The 20,345-nt window shown below is 40.5% G+C and overlaps 2 protein-coding genes and 1 non-coding gene across 3 annotated transcripts in view; 1 reads left to right on the top strand and 2 right to left on the bottom strand.

Moving 5' to 3' along the window:
* Positions 1-10,769: 10,769 nt before the first annotated feature.
* On the top strand, positions 10,770-15,572 carry LOC145443103 (uncharacterized). The gene is made up of 2 exons (XM_080321107.1): positions 10,770-11,551; positions 15,165-15,572. Exons 1-2 carry the CDS (start codon positions 11,302-11,304, stop codon positions 15,269-15,271), a joined length of 357 nt encoding a protein of 118 aa, XP_080177233.1. The 5' UTR covers positions 10,770-11,301; the 3' UTR covers positions 15,272-15,572.
* Positions 13,012-13,082, bottom strand: Trnag-gcc (transfer RNA glycine (anticodon GCC)). Its single transcript has one exon. It is a non-coding gene; the product is annotated as a tRNA-Gly (tRNA).
* LOC145443086 (AH receptor-interacting protein-like) overlaps positions 15,469-20,345 on the bottom strand; it is a 57,888-nt gene continuing 53,011 nt past the window's right edge. Inside the window, exon 8 of the mRNA XM_080321082.1 lies at positions 15,469-15,586. The gene's annotated coding sequence lies outside the window, so the exon portion shown is untranslated. The remainder of the gene's footprint in view (positions 15,587-20,345) is intronic.

Below are 20,345 nucleotides of genomic sequence, written 5' to 3' on the forward strand. Positions count from 1 at the left end.
GTATCTTCCAGCGGCGCAAGTAAATCATTCCTTCATTGAGTCAAGTTAAAGTGGGTATATAGCCTACACCTTCAAACCCTTCCACCAGAGAACCGAAGTCTCTGCTTCAATTAGTGAGCGAGCTAGTATAAAATTACGTTAACTTTTTCGTTGCCGAGGCCAATGTCACTTTGAGCTCTCAGTGATATATATGAGAAAAAGTCTGGTGTTCGGGTTAATTTCTGGACAAACCAATCAACTTTCCTTCCATGGATAGAGCCCTGCACCAATAGTTACAGAAGTCAGCTTTGCCAAGTTGATGTTTTTCGCTGGCCCCTCCCCACGTTTGCCCTACCAGCATTTACTCTGCAAATATGTCCACTCTGATAATTACGCACCCAGATAATTAGCTATGCAATGTCTGTGGAGTCGGCGGATTCGTTCAATGCTAGGCTAAAGTAGTCTGCACGGCAACGTGTTTCAGAACATGCGATAAAAGATCGACTGACATTGCTGTTACTCTTCTGGTCACAGTTGAAGAAGACAACTGTAGCTTCAAAATTTGTCACATGATGATGTTGCCGTTGTTGCTAAGTTCCGGAAACAGCAAATATTCACTCAGTATGTTAAAGTTTTATTGAAAGCACACCTTCTCTAGCATATTTCTTGGTTTAGCGATATTCCAAACAATGTTGAACGATGCGTCTGTAACGTCGGTAATTTTAACAATCCCTCGAAATATGGATTGCTGGGCTTGACACTTAGCTAGCAACGTTTTTTAAGATCAAGCGATATGTATAACTCCATAAGAAACTGTCGTGATATCATAAGCTTCTACGCTTCGTTGCGACAACTGTTCTTCGACAAATATGACATATCGGTTTCTCATTCATATCCGAGAAAGCAAATTCATTGTTCCACGCAGAGTTAAACCAAGTTTCCGCCGTTTAATTTCCCGTTCCTTATTCTTGTTTCTGTTCAAACCATTCGCAGTGAGTGAAACACTCTTTAAAAGTGTAGGCCTACTACGCAGTGGGATTATCTTGAACCAGAGTCCAGCCGACTATCGATTCAAAACAATAACAATCTAAAGTCGAGCATATATCAAGAAACCAGAACAAATCAAAGATTAAGTAATTAAACGAGACAGAGACGGTGCGATAAGAGAGCTAAGTAGCTAAATTAATATGAAACAATAGCCCTCTATTTACCGGACCAAGACCTGACATATCAATCTCGCCTTCCTAGTTCCGACACATGCTACCTTTTTTTTTATCACCTGTCCTTCTATATATCTTTCTTTACTTTTAATTCAGTGTGCATGCCTCCTTTTTACATCGCCTAGGCCAGGTGGATGTCTGATATCGAAGACTATACTCCAAGTCGTTTCGACACTTTCCTATCTTTCATTGTATCGCAGTATGTGGTGTATTGAAATGACGAAATGATTAGCAATAAATTGAATTGAATACCGTGCCAGTAGAAACTGCTTTCATAATGAAAAATGTCGCGGGCCGCATGCGACCCGCGGGTTGAGAACCCCTGCTATAATATATAGCCAGAGACGCAACACTAATGAAATACACGGAGAGTCGGTCCTTTTGCCGACAAAGAATCGGTTGCTCGAGTTTTATTATAGTCGATTCGAGAACCTTTAAATGGAACAGCCTACGTCCACGAGCAAGAATCATTTCACTTGAATACTTTATTATCAAGTATATACAGATAATAGTATATTGCATTGTACCACGGCTCATTTGGATTTTTATTCTAGCAAGCAGTGTTGGGATGACTCGAGTCATGTCTTGACTCGAGTCAGACTCGAGTCACCTTTTCTGTATAACTTGACTTGACTCGAGTCACTTTGCTAAAATGACTTGACTTGACTTGACTCGACGTATCAGAAATGTGGATTGACTCGTGACTCGGAGCAAAATTCACGAGTCAATGTCAAGTCATCAAGTAATCGGTGTCGATAAATATCACCATAGGCGCCTACTTTTGTTTTGCATGGGGTGGCGGCAGGCGCGTAGCCAGGGGGTGTCGAAACCCTCTCCTTTTGAAACGCAAAACCCTATCATCCTTTCGAAATTACCAGTCTGATGCTAATATTCAGTTGCTATTCAACATATGTCGCATTATCAGTGTTACGCGCAGCCGTGACCAATTAGCGAGATTCGTCTGTGCACGCGACGCGATCTCCCGCTGAGATCATTGCAAAATTAGGTTATTGATTGCCGAACGCTAGGCATTCATTGGTGGACTGAGCAGTAACATGGCGCAACAATTCTGGAACACGAAAGACAGACAAGCAGTATGATTACAAACGCGTGCGACCAATCAGTAATTATCCCTTGCCGCCAACACAATGGGTTTTTACTTAGTATTGAGTAGCTTGCATCGCAACAATTGGTTGCTGATTAAAACATCGATTTAGACTGCATTGCTGCATTTCCCGATTTACGTTCGCAAATCATAATTGGATTAATATTATGGCACTGGAAGAAATTACTATCAGGCACACACAATAAAACACTGTTCAACTTTGCGCTCAGAGAATATTTATGACAAAAATGGTTCACAAAATATTTTAAACGCGGCTGACGGCCTTCATCGATGCAAATATTGCATTTTAACTTGTAGAAGGTGAACGTATATTTGGTCGTCAAATTGGGATAGGAGATGGCGTTTCTCAGAGCGCGTGATGAAATATACGTTTCTAGCAATGAGGTCGAATTTTGACATTTCATAACGATCGTTAGTTTGCTGAAATCAGTATCAGTACGCTGTGCGAAATACATAGTAGTGAAAAATTTTATCGGACTGTACAATCGGCCGGCAAGGTTGTGCTGATACAGAAATTGCAGACATGCCGCAAACCCGCAATAATTACAATTACAGGGTGCGCGAGTCATACCTAAATACCCAGATTCGGCAATGGCATAGAGCACAATTTGTTTAGACGCGGGCATAAGTTTTAATCAAAAAGATACATAAACACAAACAATATTACACTCAGAGATTGTTACTTTTTGGCGAAAGTGTTTCTGCGGACGGTAGCAGGCCTGCACACGGACGCGCTAAATCAAATCACCGACGATAGTGCACATCGAGATATCGACGACCCATTTCGCATACAAATGATTCTCGCTAATTTGCAGTACGCAGCATCGATAATACGCATTGCGAATTGACATTTCAAAAGGTCGGGATTTTTAGTTTGAAATGATAAACTCACTGGCTACGCACGTAGTGTTTTAATGCCGACAACGCGCTGGTTAATATCAGCCCGGGGCCTACGGCCTACGTAGGTCCCGATCAGCTAGTCGAATTTGATCGTGAAATAGTGTGACTTAATTATCAAGGTGTTATTGCAGCAAGAGCAATATGGGTGCATGCCACAACTTTATTAATGGGAATACAAATCCCAATGGTTTGAGATTCGATCCGCGATATGGTTGCGCCCGATAGAATCCGTCCAGCAATGAACTTTATTGGGACATAGAAGGTTCCCGCTCAAACTAATCGAATAAATTCAGAATTTGCGCCACAGAGAATCTCTTGTTGCATCAATATTTGACAACGTAATTCAACGCCATGTACTGCACAATGCGCAGTATTAATAACAAATCAAACACCGACAATGTGACATCGAGGGAATACGAACGTATAAAGCAGACAAGAATTAGTAGCCTACAGATGATAACAAACGAGAATGCGCGCATCTAATCAGTAATTCCTCAGCTTGCATACAGCACAATGAGGTTCCGAGTCTGACATCGCGACAATTGTTTGTTCATTATAACGACGTTTGAGCTGCATTACTGCATTTCCAGATAAGAGTTAGCAAAGCCTTGTTCGAGTAATGAATATGCGCAGTGCGCACTTTGCGCAGGAATGACTTTCTCTTCGAAGGCATACACAAACCCACTTTCCTATTTTGCAATCGCGCTCCAATTAAAAAGACTATCACGAAACTAACTCAAGAATGATTTTGTAAACGAATATGCGCGCAAATACAACTTAATTGAGAGAAGTAGAACGTGAATTCGTTCGTCTGGTCAAGAGAGGAGATGGTGTTTCTCGGCGCAAGCGTGTCGAAATCGACGCCGTCAACGAGGTCGCTTCGATTGTATGATTATTAGTGATTACAAATCACGGATTACACTTTATTGGGTGTTTTAGGCACTAGTTCGTCGTCGCCGAAGAAGCTGAGTATTCAATTATTCACGGGCGCATCAGTTAATGTTAAATGGTTGGCATTTACGCGATATCACGGACTCGCTAATTGACTGATTAGACGGCGGGCGTTTAAGCATTTTGCATGGGGTGGCCGCCACCCCGTAACTCGACGCCTATGAATATCACTGTATCTTCCATATGTTCGGATTGTTCGCGAAACGCCTCCATTGTTCTCTCACAAATAAATTGACCGCAAACGAAGTGATCGAAGCTTACAGCTTACGTTTTCGTAAACATTTAATAGCAAAATGTCTATTTCTGTTCTCTGTTCTTACCTTAACGAAACCTTTTGTTTTATTTAAATAGAATCCGAATATATTTTATATAGTCCTCAACCATTGGCGTAGGCTCGAATTGTATCATATCAATTTGTAAAGGGGTATGTATTGCATTTTATCCATTCGTTTCTATATTTTGGCTGGTAACTATAAACTGAGTCTATGCTATTACTTACGTAGTTTAACAGTTCTACGAATATGTGAGCGATACAGCCCCTTTTTGAGTGTATATTCAAGTCTATATCCGTTCATCGGTTCAGAATCAATGACCACTCGATATGTATTTCAGACATCTAGCAAAATTAAATAATGTAATCGTGCCTCATACTCCGATAAGGCAACTTGACTTGAATTGTGACTTGACTCGTGGCTTGACTTGACTTGACTCGACTTGACTCGAGTCACCTCCAAAAACCGATTGACTTGACTTGACTCGAGTCACCTTCAAAAATCGATTGACTTGACTTGACTCAAGTCTAAATGTTCAATGACTCGAATTGACTCGTGACTCGAAGGTAGTGATTTGATCCCAACACTGCTAGCAAGTAGCAACACCTTTATTCGCGAACAATGGCGATTCGGGTTTGTCTGGAGGCCGGGAACCTTTTGAGTAAAAAGTGACACGGCAGTGCAACCACTGATATTTGCATTGTATTATTCTGTAACCACTATATTCTACATGTAAACTGCTTATAACGGTTTCGCATTGGCGTTTTTGGTTCTGTGAATAACTACGTTTTTTGTTCCGTTTTTCCGTAAAACTCTAAACTTAGTATGGACCCAATGCCTTGTCGAAATTGGGCTGATAAAGTCACCGACATTGTCCAAGTGGTAACTAGAAAGAAACCACAACGCAACAGTCGAGTGGTAATAATGTGGCCTATGGACAATGGACATGCTCTACATTTGCTGTCTTGAACCATTAATTATTGGAAGAAATTCCTACAGAAAATCTCAACATTTGTTACATATGTGATGGATATATCAGTCAACTCAGAATTGGTCCGCGGGCCGGATGAAATGGCTTGGCGGACCGGATGCGGCCCGCGGGCCGTATGTTTGACACCCCTGGGTAGCCGAAGGCTTGTAGATTTGTGGTAAGAATTCGCCAGATTAGCAAAGGTTAAGAGCCACTATGGGCTATAGATATCGGTTTTCATTGTATCGCAGTCTTGCGGTGTTTTGAAACGATGAAATTATTAATAAACTGACACTGCATGATCGTCGTTCGATTTATTAATTATCAGACTACAAACTTTCACATCCTAAATTCGTATAGTAAAAAGAAAGTGATTGCCGATGGTATATATTTACATATCATAGGTCATATTAAATGTAATCTTTCTGTATCCTATTCTATATAGTATCTCACTCGGTTAGGATCCATAAACACCAAACAGAAAATATTGACCTTGTGTTGGGAATTATTCGCGCAGCTGCACTGCGACTTACATAAGATTTTAGCCCCGGGAAGTTCTGCTCTACGATTAGTTAGGGATTAGGAGAAATCAAGCGAAAGCGATCATACGCGAGAAGAACTTCAATCAATCAGGTTCATTAATATTTTCTATTCAAAACATCATAAGACTGCGGTACAATGAGAAGTTAGGAAGGTGTCGAAACAACTTAGGAGTAGCCTTCAAGATCAGACACCCACCTTAGCCTAGGCGAAGTAAAGAAGAGTCATGCACACTGAATGAAAAGTAATGCAGAGAATATAAGACGCAAGCGACAAAATGATGTGGCGGAGGGCGAGGTCGATGTTAGGTCGTGGTCCGGTAATCCTGAAGGCTGGCTAGTATTCATTTAGAAGAAATTGCTGTGTGTGAAATTAGACCTATCATGGTGTGATTGGGAAACCCGCTAATTATGCGTGGTACTGCTGAAATATTCTTCGTCCCAGAAGGAATAGCTTGGAATTGTTCTTTGTGGTGATCAATCATTAACCAGGAACGAATTAAAAATGTCATATGGACACACATGCGTCTGTTTGAGGAGTCAATATACCACGAGTCAACGTACGACTTAATCGGTCATGTGCTATTACGCACTGACGCCAGCTCGTTGAAAGGTATATAGGGCACCAAGGTGTAGTTCAAATTGAAGATAAAATGCGCGAAGCTCAATCCCTCTTCAGCAGACTGATACAAACTACCGAGCGAGTTAGTTGACGGTCAACTAACTACTGGTTTCTTGGGTAGTTCTAGTTCTGGTTGGGGATTTTGAAAGGTGACCAGGTCTACTAATCTTAGTTGCAGATTTTGAAAAGTGACTTCTAGTTCTAGCTTGAAATATATTTAGTTGCTGGACAACTTTTTTTGGCGTGAATCGTGATACCGGTGTTCTGTTTTGTTGGGTGATTTTCTTGCAGCCATTGAGTCAAGTCGCATCAGTACTAACGGGGACATAGCCAAGGGGGTGGGTTTTGGGGTTGAAAAACCCCTTTCATTTCAAACTCGATTCTATCTCCAATGTTTCTTATCTCATTTGCAATACAGTAATTAATCAATAATCGTCAGATTATACTTTCATCGGAATAAAACACACACAATGTACAATATGTGACACCAAAGAGTCCAAGACACAAAGCGATGTAATGACATATATATGAGGACGCCGAAACGACCATAGTTGCGGTCTCTTGATCTGGCATCTACCTCTGCCTAGTGCCCGATATTACAGTTCTTTTCTATGTCGCTCTCTTCATTCGTGTTATCAGGGCCGAGTTGCTTCCCATGACATGCCGCCCTATTTCTTGTCGCATTCTTTTTCTATACTATCTTCTTTACTTTCATTCAGTGTGCATGCCTCCTCTTTACATCGCCTAGGCCAAGGTGGGTGTCAGATTCCATAGACTACTCCTTGTCGCTTCGACATCTTCCTGTCTTTTCATTGTATCGCATTTTTTGTGGTGTATTGAACTGATAAAATTGCTAATAAACCAATGATGATGATGATGATGAATCTAATTAGTTGCGTTTTATTTATTAGAAGAGCTTCTTGGCGGTACATAGGGTCGTATTTAAAACATAAATCAATTTAAAGCAAACTTGTTTAACACAAGGCTCTTATTTAAAAATGTTTTTTATTGTTTTTGCTATTATTGAGACAGGACGTCACGAATATTCAATTGTGACGTCATAATGATTTGCCATTGACAATTGAAAATATAGGGTAAATAGAGCTCCTTTGACGATATATCTGTACTATAACTGTTGAACCGACTATTTTGAGGGTTCCATAACCCTCCCATATCGATATACGTCGGCTTTGGGAAGTATTTACAATGGCATAATTCATCATCATCATTGGTTTATTAGCAATTTTTATCAGTTCAATACACCACAAAAATGCGATACAATGAAAAAATAGGAAGGTATCGAAGCGATCTCGCTTCCCATGACATGCCACCCTATTCTTGTCGCTTTCTTTTTCTATACTGTCTTCTTTACTTTCATTCAGTGTGCAACTGTGCATGCCTCCTCTTTACACCGCCTAGGCCAAGGTGGGTGTCTGATTCCATAGACAAATCCAAGTCGCTTCGACATCTTCCTGTCCATTCATTGTATCGCATTTTTTGTGGTGTATTGAACTGATAAAATTGCTAATAAACCAATGATGATGATGATGATGATTTGGAGTAGTCTATGGAATCAGACACCCGCCTTGGCCTAGGGCCTAGGCGATGTAAAGAGGGTCGAGGCATGCACACTGAATGAAAAGTAAAGAAGACAGTATAGAAAAAGCAAGCAACAAGAAATGGGATGGCATGTTATGGAAAGCGAGATCGTTTTTTTTTAAATTTAACACTTAAAGAACACAATTTCTTTTTAAATGGCCTAAACCTTTGTTTAAAACACTGTTTAAAACATGTATTAAACAAGTGTTTTAAAACACCGTTTGTTTTAGATGCAACTCTAGAGGTACATAACTTCAATATACATTTGACTAGTATATTCACATTGAAATGAATGAGTGTCAGCCGGAAATATTCGGGTTCATTTCAATATGAATATACTATTCAGATAATTATTAGTTGCGAATTTTTAAAGGTACACATTTTTAGTTTTGGTTATCCGTTTTGAATAGTGAGAGTGTAGTTGCGTTTTCGAAAATCTAATTTTCTTCAGGTATGCTCTTCAGTTTTGAGTGTAAACTATCCAGTAATCTGTTGGACTCACGCAACAAGGCGCGTGATGCGTCACATGATATCCAGTGAAGTGAAGAACGGAAATATGAACGGGGAATAACATTGTCTGGCAGACCAGCTACAGCACTCTCGAGCATAAGTACAGTCAATTGATGACTGTGTGCCTTCGCGAGAAAGCGCAGTGCAATGTGCAGTTGTCAATGGACTTGGTCGCAACAACAGATAGCTGATAGCTCCGGTTTTCTGTAGCCAGTAGTCACAGTTGTGCGTTAAAGTGAGATCGCAGAAATAGAGGTTATTGAACCGAAGCAAGGCCAGATGAGGTAGGAACAACAGATTTTCTAATTAGTGTGACATCATACACGATTCTGATTCTATTCGTGTCTCTAAATATCCCGGTCTAACATAATCCTCACTCAGGCAACAAGGGTTAAACACGTTCGCATTCCAAAGTCTCTATGTTGCGTCCGAACGGGTTTAACCCCTTCTCCCTTTTTGGATATTCCCTGGGATATTCATTTGTGTAGTAGGCATATACAAGTAGGTTGTCTGCAGAGATGTAATCTAGGCAAGAGTGGCTTTTTGATGAAAAACAGACAGACAAGACAGTTTATTGCTTCGTTAAAAAGCAATCAATTTTTGACTGGAGTTGACGATATGACCATGACCATATAGCCTTTGTAAGGCTATGATATGACCTATAAAGGTCTTATTACTTCCACCCCCATAACAGTGAACTAATACACTGTATTCGTTTTAACGATTCAACTGAGGACGCAGTCTGCAACAATGAGATAATAGAACAAGAAACACAGAACACAATATATAACAGAAGGCTACAACAATACAATGGTGGAATCAGTAGAGCGATACTATATGGAACTTCAGACACACATAGACAATGAACATTTCAGTTCTTACTGTAACTGTACTTGGTAAAGAGATAATCAAGTCCAAGTCGTTACGACTCCATCTTTTCATATTAACGCAATCTGGTGGTGTTTTGAAATGTTGTAATTACCCCAATATACCTCACAGAACTAAAAAGCTGTCGGGTAATTCTCTTTAGCGCGCTGCCTGAATAACAGATTTGTCGAGAGTGTGGTCTTGTTTGCGTTTCGTAATCGATCAGTTGGGTGGATCGCTTTACGAACTGAGAAATCGACATCATCTGCGATCGATAGTACCGTAAGGTTGTTCGCTAAATGCCAAGTTTTGTCAGATATCGCTGATCCGGTAATTTTAGATCTCATTATAGGACACTATGATACCATCATAACATAGGTATAGATTCAAGCTAACATGCAAGATTTGGTTTGGTTTATCAATAATTTCATCGCTTCAAAACACCACAAGTGACAAGATTGAACAGATTTGAGGTACAGAACGTCACTATACCATTGTATAATATATTCATATCGAAATAAAACGCAAGATCGTCATAGCATGAAGAGATAGGAAGGAGTCCAAACGAATTTTAGTAGTATCTCTTATACCTTGACCTACAGCATGTAAATAAGAGGCACGTACGACGTACGTACGTACATTGTACATAGGCTCAAAAGTAACAGAATATTTCATGAAAAGGTCAAAATGAAGTGGCATGTGTCTTTGGGCGAAATAGATATGTCAGATCGTGGTCCGGTAATATCGAGCGCAGTAGTAGGCTATTCAGACAGTACTTCGGTGAGATCAATAGTGGACATAAAGAGCATATTATAACTTACCCTTGCGTCAACAAGCTCATTTAGCTGAGAGATTCATGCGTGATTACACAAGGCATTTACTTGCTGCTAAGCGGTCTTATACATCATCTAATAGTTCGCGCTGTTGTGATAGTATTTGTACGCCAGCGCATTACTAATAATAATCAGTCGTTATATTATTTTTATCCTCTCAAGACTATGGGATATACAAGAAACAATGCGTCGTGTTGTAGTGACTTCCCCATGAAACGCGCCGAGTTGTTAATGAGCGGATCTCCTTCAACGATGCTCGTGTTTGCTTTCAGTATCCACGACAAAGCAATGTAGTTTCGTGGTTAGTTTCAGATTCGCGCGACTGATAAATGGTTGTCAACTTCGTCAGCAATGTTGCGTTCCAACGCGTCAGTATTCGAATTCTGACTATTTGCAGTGAATCAAGTATGAATATAAAGAGATCGGTAATCAGAGGAAGATTCAAAGAGTATACCAGTCAGTCATTATATGAATTGAATTGAATGCGGAAAATGGATATGTTCGACGACCATAGAATCTTCAGATAACAGCAATAAATATCTGCCTGGTACCAACTACAACTTGAAAACGGTCTTATAGACCTCGCCTTTCGTCACCTGCCACCTCATCTTTCCGCTTGTCATTCATGTTATTTTCTATTAGCCTACTTGCTACTTTTCATTCAGTGTGCATGCCTCTTCTTTAAATCGCCTAGGCCAGGTGGGTGTCTGATTTCAAAGACTACTCCGAGTCGTTTCGACACCTTTACTAACTTTTCATTCTGCCGCAATCGGATAAATTGTTACCAATAAACTTATTTAGTTATATTTCGACTTCTGTGGACAACTGGACAATTGGACATGCTCGACGTCTAGAGAATGTTAACGTATATTTCGGCTTTAACCAGCTACTAGACAAATATATATGTATTAAAATGGCGTCGGCACCTCCCCCTTATACGGCCGCACCTCCTCAAGGATACCCACAGCCACAAGCGCCGTACCCACCTCAACCTCAACCCGGATATCAACAAGCCCCATACCCACCGCAACAGGGCGGTTACGCGCCGCCAGGAGGTTACCCGCCCCAAGGGGGATATCCTCCACAAGGGGGTTACCCACCACAAGGATACCCACAGGGAAATTATATTCCGACAGACACAAGGCATGGAAAACAGAATGTCGGTGAGTAAGGATGGGAAATTTTATATTTTCATTTTCAAGAGCAACTTGGGCGCTTCTTCGATATACGCCCGAGATCAAAACAGTGTTCCCCATGACACCCGTAAATGTTTCCCCGTGAACACGATATAAATTTATAAACGTCAAAATATTTTTTTCTTCATTTGAATAGACGGATATTAGGGTTGGTGGAATGGATATATTGGTGTTGGATGTGGGTTAGGGTCAAAGTCGGGGTTAGGGTATCCCAAGATTACGGTTGGGGGAGGGGGGTATTAGGGAAGAGAAACGAGGGAGATTAGGGTTTGATGTGGGTTAGGGTCAAAGTTGGGGTTAGGGTATCCAAGAGTAGGGTTGGGGGAGAGGGGGAAATTAGGGTTGGGGAAACCCTAACCTCAACTTTAACCCTAACCCCAACCCACATCCAACTCTAAGACCCCCCTCCCCCAACTCTAATATTCCCCTTCCAAACCCTAATTTTGGGATACCCAAACTCAACTTTGACCCTAACCCTAACCCGCATCCAACTCTTATACCCCTCCCCCAACCTTAATACCCCCCTTCCCCAACCCTAATCTTGGGATACCCTAACCCCAACTTTGACCCTAACCCACATCCAACCGTAATATCCCTCCTTCCTCTTCCCTAATACCCCGTCCCCAACCGTAATCTTGGGATACCCTAACCCCAACTTCGACCCTAACCCACCTCCAACTCTAATATCTGTCTCTCCAAAGGCAAAAAAAAATTATTTTGCCGGTTATAAAATTGTATCGTGGTCATGGGAAGCACTTGCTGGTGTTACGTGAAACACTGTTTCGATCTCGGGCGTATATCGAAGAAGCGCCGCAACTTGTAGGTACAAAACTTCAATATAGCATTGAAGAATATCGTCGCAGTTGTACATATTGATATAAACTAGGCTTACCATATTTTGGAAATCTAAAAAGAGGACACTTTTTCAGAAATTTGAGTCTTGCAAAGCCAGAGAAGAATTCTCAAAAACCGGTGAATTTTTCCCACTTTGTGATCGGTTGACTAAAAAAAAAGGTATTTTTCCCGCCCAGAGCTAAAATCACTCCGAAATACCCGCCGGAGCGTCACTTCTGTCCTAATTTACGGCATATCACTAGCAATTTGCTCTAAATCTGACCTAAATTTTCAAAAAAGTGGACAAAATCTCAAAAAAGAGGACAAAAGGGCGTCCTCCGAGGACACTTTCAAAAAAGTCAAAAAAGAGGACAAATCCTTTTAAAAGAGGACGTATGGTAACCCTAATATAAACCCAAATATTTTGGGCTGATACTCGTCTGGGGTAATCGTCAGCAACTAGTAGAGAACTCGAAAAAATACATTTTGATGTAGGCTACTTCCCGAGGACGATCGTCGCTAGGGGCAGCTATTTTTTAATAGGAAAACTGACATGAATAATTGTGTGAAAATGCAAAATGAAATCGAAAACTTGCATTGGCCGGGAATCGAACCCGGGCCTCCCGCGTGGCAGGCGAGAATTCTACCACTGAACCACCAATGCTTGCGTGTCGCGGTGACTAATTTGCTTTTATATTCGGATGTCGTCCTAAAATAAGTACTGTAGTTCGATCAATTCTTGAATGAATTTAGATCCACTTGCTGTTACATCAATATCTGCTGTCATTTTTCATAATGCTATGCCATCAACAATAATAACGATAAGATATGCTGACGCATTGTGACGTCTCGTCTCATGATCGCAATATCACGTGCCGTACGGAATTAGGATATTCGTAATCTATAGTTTGAGTGGAAACGTGCCGCAATTAGAGCTTAAGTGAAACAACTTCCCAATTTTGTACACCGAGACACCGAGACAGGTAAGCGACAAGAAGGCGCATTTTTAGCCCACGTATCCCCTTTTTGTTGTTTTGGTTCGTCATATTGCGATAAAATGTAGCCTACATATTAAGTTACTAATAATATCCATTGTACACCAAATCTACTTGACTAATTAGCGAAATGGCGGTAACCTAATTTTAATGTCATTTGTGAAATGTTTCTATACTCTCAATTTAATTCTAATCTAATGTTTGGTTTTGCTGAAAATGCTAAAAGATAACTGTATAATGCCAAACGAGCCAAGCTTGATGAACAGACATTTGCCATTTTCGTGCATAAGAGAATGAACTTAACTTGATGTTTGTTGTATTTCTACCTAATTCGGAATTAAATACGATTTCCAATTTATGCCAATTGCTAACAAATTACGCGAAATGCATGCTAAGGCATATGGTGATTGGTAATCATAACCACCCGAAAACGTTAAAATAAACGAAAACAACCAGCGAATTCCGATTGACGGCGATAAACGATTGGACAATGGACGTCCACCAAACGCGAGCCTTGATTGTTTGTTAAATTGACGGGAATTCGTGGTAAAAGTTACACGCGGTATTGAAGCGAATCGAGATAAAATTCTCGAGCGAGATATAAGAGCTAGGAAAAGAATCTAACACAGTGGTTTTTACCATAAGCCAATCTGCAAGAATTCGGCGAACACCAACTTTACGACTATATCTATATATAATATAGTCACTACATACTGTATATAGTAACAAAAACAATAATCGACCACATTAGGCCTAGACATCTAATATTATTGAATAGTATATTCATATTGAAACATGACTGTACTATTAACTTGTATACAGCACATACAGTCATACATGCGTCGTATTGAGTGCTGCGTGTCGCATTGTCCATTACGTATCTGAAACGCGCTACTCTTCAGGAATCGCAGGGACATAATACCAATAAGCTAAAGCACAGGAGTGGTATATAATGAATAAAACGCGCTACGAAATAATTAGACCAACGTCGATATTATATGCGAAACGACGCCATAACATTTCATACCAAGCCCAATAAAAGTGGCTCTTACCCAAGTTTACTCGGAGGTTTATCGGTAGGGTTACCATACGTCCTCCTTTAGGGGGATTTGTCCTCCTTTTTGGCAATTCGTCCTCCTTTACAGCTTTTAGAGCTAAGATAATGGATAGAATCGAGTGAGAATGGACATAAATAATAATAAATCATTTTTTCCGTATTTTACTCCAGTATTCTAAGTTTGAAAATTTTGAGAAAGTGTCCTCCTTTCCCGATTCCAAAATATGATAACCCTATTTTTCGGACACACACCTCTGACTCATGTAGAATAGGCTAAGTCACCCTGATTTGCAGACGCCTACATATTCATTATCATATTTTCACCTGTGCCAAATCATGTTTTAATGGTTTAGTCTAGGTCCAGACTGGTGTCTGATTTCGAAGACTCCTCCGAGGCCTTCCGATCTTTTCATTGTAACGCAATCGTGTAGCGTATTGATCTGATAAAATCGTTAATACCGAAGTAGTTCTTTTTGCAGTGGTTTTGACGCACAGCGCGCTAGTATTCTACATCACATGTGTGTATAGGCCTAATGTGATGCATTTTTGTTTTTTGGTTAAGATTCGTGATTTGCCGAAGGCTATAGTAGGCTAGCGTAAGGGTTCGTCAGGTTAAGAGCAACGTGCTATTTATAGTCAATAGTCATATCTTTGTGACTTGATCCCGAGATAGTGATCAATTTCCTCTTTCCAGTCATAGTCCAAGAGACCGATCGAAGACGTCAGCAAGACCAAGACGCTACAGACTGCTTTTTACTGGGGTGTTGTACGGCTTTGCTTTGTTGCTGTCTTTTGGACTGATCGTGGAGTCACGACGAGCTTTCTAATCTATTGTTAATATCTTCACTGGAGCAATCACTGTCAATCAAGGAAGGAGAGAGATTCAAACTCTTCCGTTGCCTCTCAACAACTATGCAGTCCAGAAATGTTCGGCGGCTATTGATCGTGAACAAGAAGATGTTTTTTTTTCTCATTTTACTTCCCAATTAAGTAGTCTGTATTTTTGAGTAGGGACAAAAAAATGACGTTGGCTTACAACCATTGGCTATATTTTTTGCACGTGCTGGATATGTTTTTCTTCAATATACTCTGCGGGCCTGTGTGCGTTGTTGAAAACTCGTCGGCATCTGAATGATCGATAAGAAATTAGCGTCAGGTTCGACCCGAACGCTTGCAATTGCAAATCCAACAATTTGTCGCAGATAAGGGCGAGTGAATAATATATTGATATTGAAATAAGCCCGAATATTTTCGGCTAACACTCGTCAGGGGTACTCTTCAGCAACTAGTTGATTGGAAATAACACTGTATGTTATTGATAACAACCCCTGACGAGGGTCAGCCGAAAATCTTCGGGTTTGTTTCAATACGAATATATTGTTCGATTATATATTGAAGTTCGTTCTCCAAGAAGCTCTTCAAATAAAGACAACGCGAGGGAAGAATGTCTCGTCTCTATGCGAAGTTTATTACAAATGCCGCAAGGGCACAACATGAACACAACAAAAAAGTCGACCTCTCACTCGGCCGTCTCATGTGATCTGCTCACGAATTGTACACGTCCATCTGCCTAAACTTCAATCAACACGTAAGCAATCAATCAATCTCACGTGAGATACTCAGCGTACGAGGCAACACTATACTACATGAGCTACACAAAGGCAGTCTCCAGTCAATTTAAGTAACTCGTTTTTTTTTAGGTGACTCGAGTCAAGTCAAGTCACGAGTCAAGTCACAATGCAAGTCAAATTGTATTTTCGAAGCGTGGGTGATGATTCAAAGTCATTACATTTTGCTAGATCTGTGAAAGATAGATGTATCGGTCATATATCTTGAATCAAATACCGAGTATAAAGTCAAATATACACGCAAAAAGGCGTTGTTTCGATCAGGCAGACGTAGAGCAGCTAATAAAATACTTGAGCCAAAATAGAGGATCGAACACGAAGCGCCGGGACGTTGAAACAAATTAATATGATATTATACACTACTCATCTCCACATCCGTGAGAATATAAACGCATAAACCATATTCGTACGATGCAAATCATACAAGAGGGTTGGTTAAAGTGGGTACTGCGTGATGTAAGCACTGAGCCGTCTAAGAAGCAGAGATACGTTGCAATTAGATTATTATTCTACTGCTAATGCATAAACGTAGGGGAGACCGGGGACAATTGTAACACTTTTGGGATTTTCCAACATTACGTGTTGTTCTCACGGACATTTCATTTCCAAAGTTTTATATAAGGAAGCCAGCAACTCGATAGTTTATATAGAAACTAAAATGGAACTCAATCAACACTCAATCAATGAAATTTTGGGTCGCGAAAATCGCCGCTCAAATGTTACAATCGCCCCGTACGGGCAATTGTACCACCTATGCGGGGCAATTATAACAGTGTTATTTATAAGTGAAAACAAACAAAATGAACAACGAAAACGGGACCACAAATTGTATTATTGCATCAAACTAAAGAAATAGAAGTTTGAACGATTCCAGGCTACGCCCCATAGCATTTTAGCATTTAAATACAATATCACCCTTCGTGTCTTCTTCATGAGCTCAAAGTGTACAAGAACCACATTCATTCCATCATCTCCTTACACATATTAGGCATCTTCTACCAAGGTGCTGTTGTTCAGCGTGCACAATGGGTTGGGCATTGGGTCACCTACGAAGGTGCGAAACCGACCTGGCTAAAATATTTTGGTTGATTGCGCCGATGATAGTGTAGCAAAACGAGAACACAACATTTTGTGGAGTCAAAGCTAATGGCATTCTCCTGGTCTGTGCGAAATTAAAATAATTTGTTCACAACAAATGACAAAATGTAATTGGGCCATGCTCAAAGTCAGAGGATGAGGATTCAGTCATGGGCAAGTTATTAAGTGACCATTGAAGGTCGACACACCAAAAGTCGATCAACATGAGAAAGGGTGGCAGAATCACGGAAATAACCGAACCGTAAGATTCACGTCACCACTGCTGTATGGCCATTCCGACAGATGATCATGTTAGAATTGGTATGGCAAGGTATTATCTGTTCTGGCATTGAACTTCTGGCTGTTTCAAGATTCATCCGCAGTAAATAAATGGTTATACCAACATATGAACAAATATATTCAGCATTGAAAAGATGTTGTAACGGGGCAAAAGTAACAGAGTGTTACGTTTGCCCCTGACACGCTCGACCATGATTAGTGTCTCAGTATGGTACCTTTCCGGCGATGCTAGTCCTAGTTTTTCAATCATCAAGGTAGACTGTGGTAACATTGTTCCAGCTACATAAATTACGTTGTAACCACTCGAGGTATTATTCGTCTGAACAAATTATTCCAGATCAGAAAATATTTACTCGAGTGTCCAAAATTTCGTTTTTTTCAAATTATTTCGGAGTGTCGGGTCGTATCTCAACGTAACTTCAGATATGTTAGGAGAGATAACTACCACATGCGCACACAAAATATCAAGGCGATTTATCCACCCTACTAGCGGTGAGGTCGATTGTTACATTCGCCCCTAGTTACATTTGTCCCCGGTCTCCTCTATTATGTCATCATTTCGTTTTCGTTCAATTTATTTGTGATGTTACAAGGAGGGATCAGTGAAAGGTACAATCAGTCACACCGCCGTATCGCGAATACAGTAATCCGAACATAAACAAGATACCGAGATTTAACAACACCGTTTACTTGATGACTTGGAATTCCTCATAAATTTTGCTCCGAGTCACGAGTCGATCCACATTTTTGAAGCGCCGTATCAAGTCAAGTGATTTTTGCAAAATGACTCGAGTCAAGTCAAGTCATACGAAAAAGTTGACTCGAGTCTGGCGGGGGAGATGGTGTAGTGGTTACGATAAGCCCCCACCTATCTGATGGACCGGGTTCGATTCCCGTCGGAGGATTATCTGGGATCCTCTTGCACCGCCGTTGCCGTTCTTACGGCGACAAAAAAGCCCAGTAAAAGACCCAACGAAAGAAAGCACTCAAAAGGAATGGAAAGAACTAGTAGAAAGGGCCGCGGTTTCAAGAAAAAGATCAACATCGAAAAGAACTGTGACTGCGGGCACTCTAGGCCGAGGTGGATGTTAGAGTAAAGACTCACTGCTGATGCGTGTCGTTCGACATCCTCCTATCTGATCATGACATCGCATTGCGTCTTATTGCATTGTACATTGTGTGTGACTTGTTCAGATAAAAATTATAACCCAACGATGTTATGTTATGTTATCCCAACACAAACTAAAGTGATTGGAGTAGGCTGACTCTGGATCTCTCAACTGGTACGAAACAAAACGACCAAGTGGACGAATATCTCATTGAAATACCGTTGAAAAATCGCCAGTATCTTGGTATGACCAAATACTCCAGTACATGAACAATAAATGAATAAATGAACAGACCAACAGCAACAAAAGAGAGCTGGTTACTCTCATCACGTCGCTTACGAAAATGAACACACGTGCACTCCAAAGCAGTATAAGTGGTGAGTGAGCCATTAAACCTAATTTTCACTTACTTGATTTTTACTACAACATGTAAACTTTAGTAAGTCATCCTGGTGAACACGAATAGTGTTACTCGCATGTAATATTCACATATTGATTTGAATAATGACAACTCATGAGACCCTATAACTTTATTAACGAACTAGTTATTTTTTACGAAACTAGAAATGCAAACTCTATTCGTCTCGACATCTCAACATCTTACAACACTCGAAAGAGTCAATTACGAAAACAGCACTGTCAAGTAAATCCGCTGTAACTCACATGCCACAAGAGTATGCGTCCGAAAGTAGACAGACGGCACTTGTGCAACCCCCACATCTAACAATCCATATCAATGTCAGTTGTATTCTTCACATTTCAATATTCTACTGTAAAGTGTAAAAGCGATTGATAGTTTTTACGACGCAATGACTACAAATCGATGTTTGCGACTTGAGATTAACATTGAGTGTACGAGATTTGAATGTCTGAAAAATAACCGAGAATTAATTTCTCACAGACGTATCCGTATACTTTAATGTAAGATATCGTGAGGCAAGTAAATTCTTTACGATGACATTTATTCACAATCCGACTTGGTAGAGCAACGAACTTTGCTAAAACCTTCAAGATTTTCAAGTAAAAACTATAGATGATCAAAAATGACCAATGCGTGCGATCTCATTTTTGTGGTTTACAATCTGCAAGTTTCACATTAGCATTCTTATTGATTATTCTTGGATATGGTGATGCTATTTTTATCAATTGAGTTTCCACCTTAGTATTTTGCTTCATGTCTTAGAGCCCTACTGGAATCTCTGTACGTTTTGCCTGATATATCAGGTGAGCAGCGATGATTCCAAGCGAAGATTTGGTGCTCATATCTTCGCTTCCATTGCGGTCAATGTCCCTCAAATTTCAAGGACTACTTCACCTCGGAGACAAAAGCGCACAAGTACAGCACACGCGCATCAACGAAGAACAACTACCATATGATCAGGACCGAATACAAGAAAACGCATTGCTCTATCAAGTATGCCGGACCCCAATTGTGGAACAGCATCTCGCCGGCTATCCAACAGTCGCCGAGCATGTCCGCATTCAAGTCGAAATACAAGTAATTTCTTCTAAATCAATACTAGCCAGTCTTCAGGATTACCGGACCACGACCTAACATCGACCTCGCCCTCCGCCACATGCCGCAGCCATAAGAATAACGATATATTGAAGTCGCAATCACCGTAAACGTTGGGATTAGCTCGAATCGGTCATATATAATAATTTGGAATATACACATTATGTAAGGAACAGTCACGTGATCAATATAGTTGATACATATTCAACCATAGTGTTCTAGAACACTATGATTCAACACAGGGG

Source organism: Botryllus schlosseri, chromosome 7, assembly GCF_051294905.1.
Source record: "Botryllus schlosseri isolate E-star chromosome 7, Bs_hap1, whole genome shotgun sequence".
Classification (NCBI taxonomy): Eukaryota; Metazoa; Chordata; class Ascidiacea; order Stolidobranchia; family Styelidae; genus Botryllus; species Botryllus schlosseri.

What these genes read in the sequence shown, in the direction of transcription:
- LOC145443103 (XM_080321107.1), top strand. Translation starts at nt 11,302, where the DNA reads ATGGCGTCGGCACCTCCCCCTTATACGGCCGCACCTCCTCAAGGATAC. An exon ending in GCATGGAAAACAGAATGTCG is followed by an intron (nt 11,552 to 15,164) that starts GTGAGTAAGGAT and finishes TCCTCTTTCCAG; the next exon opens with TCATAGTCCAAGAGACCGAT.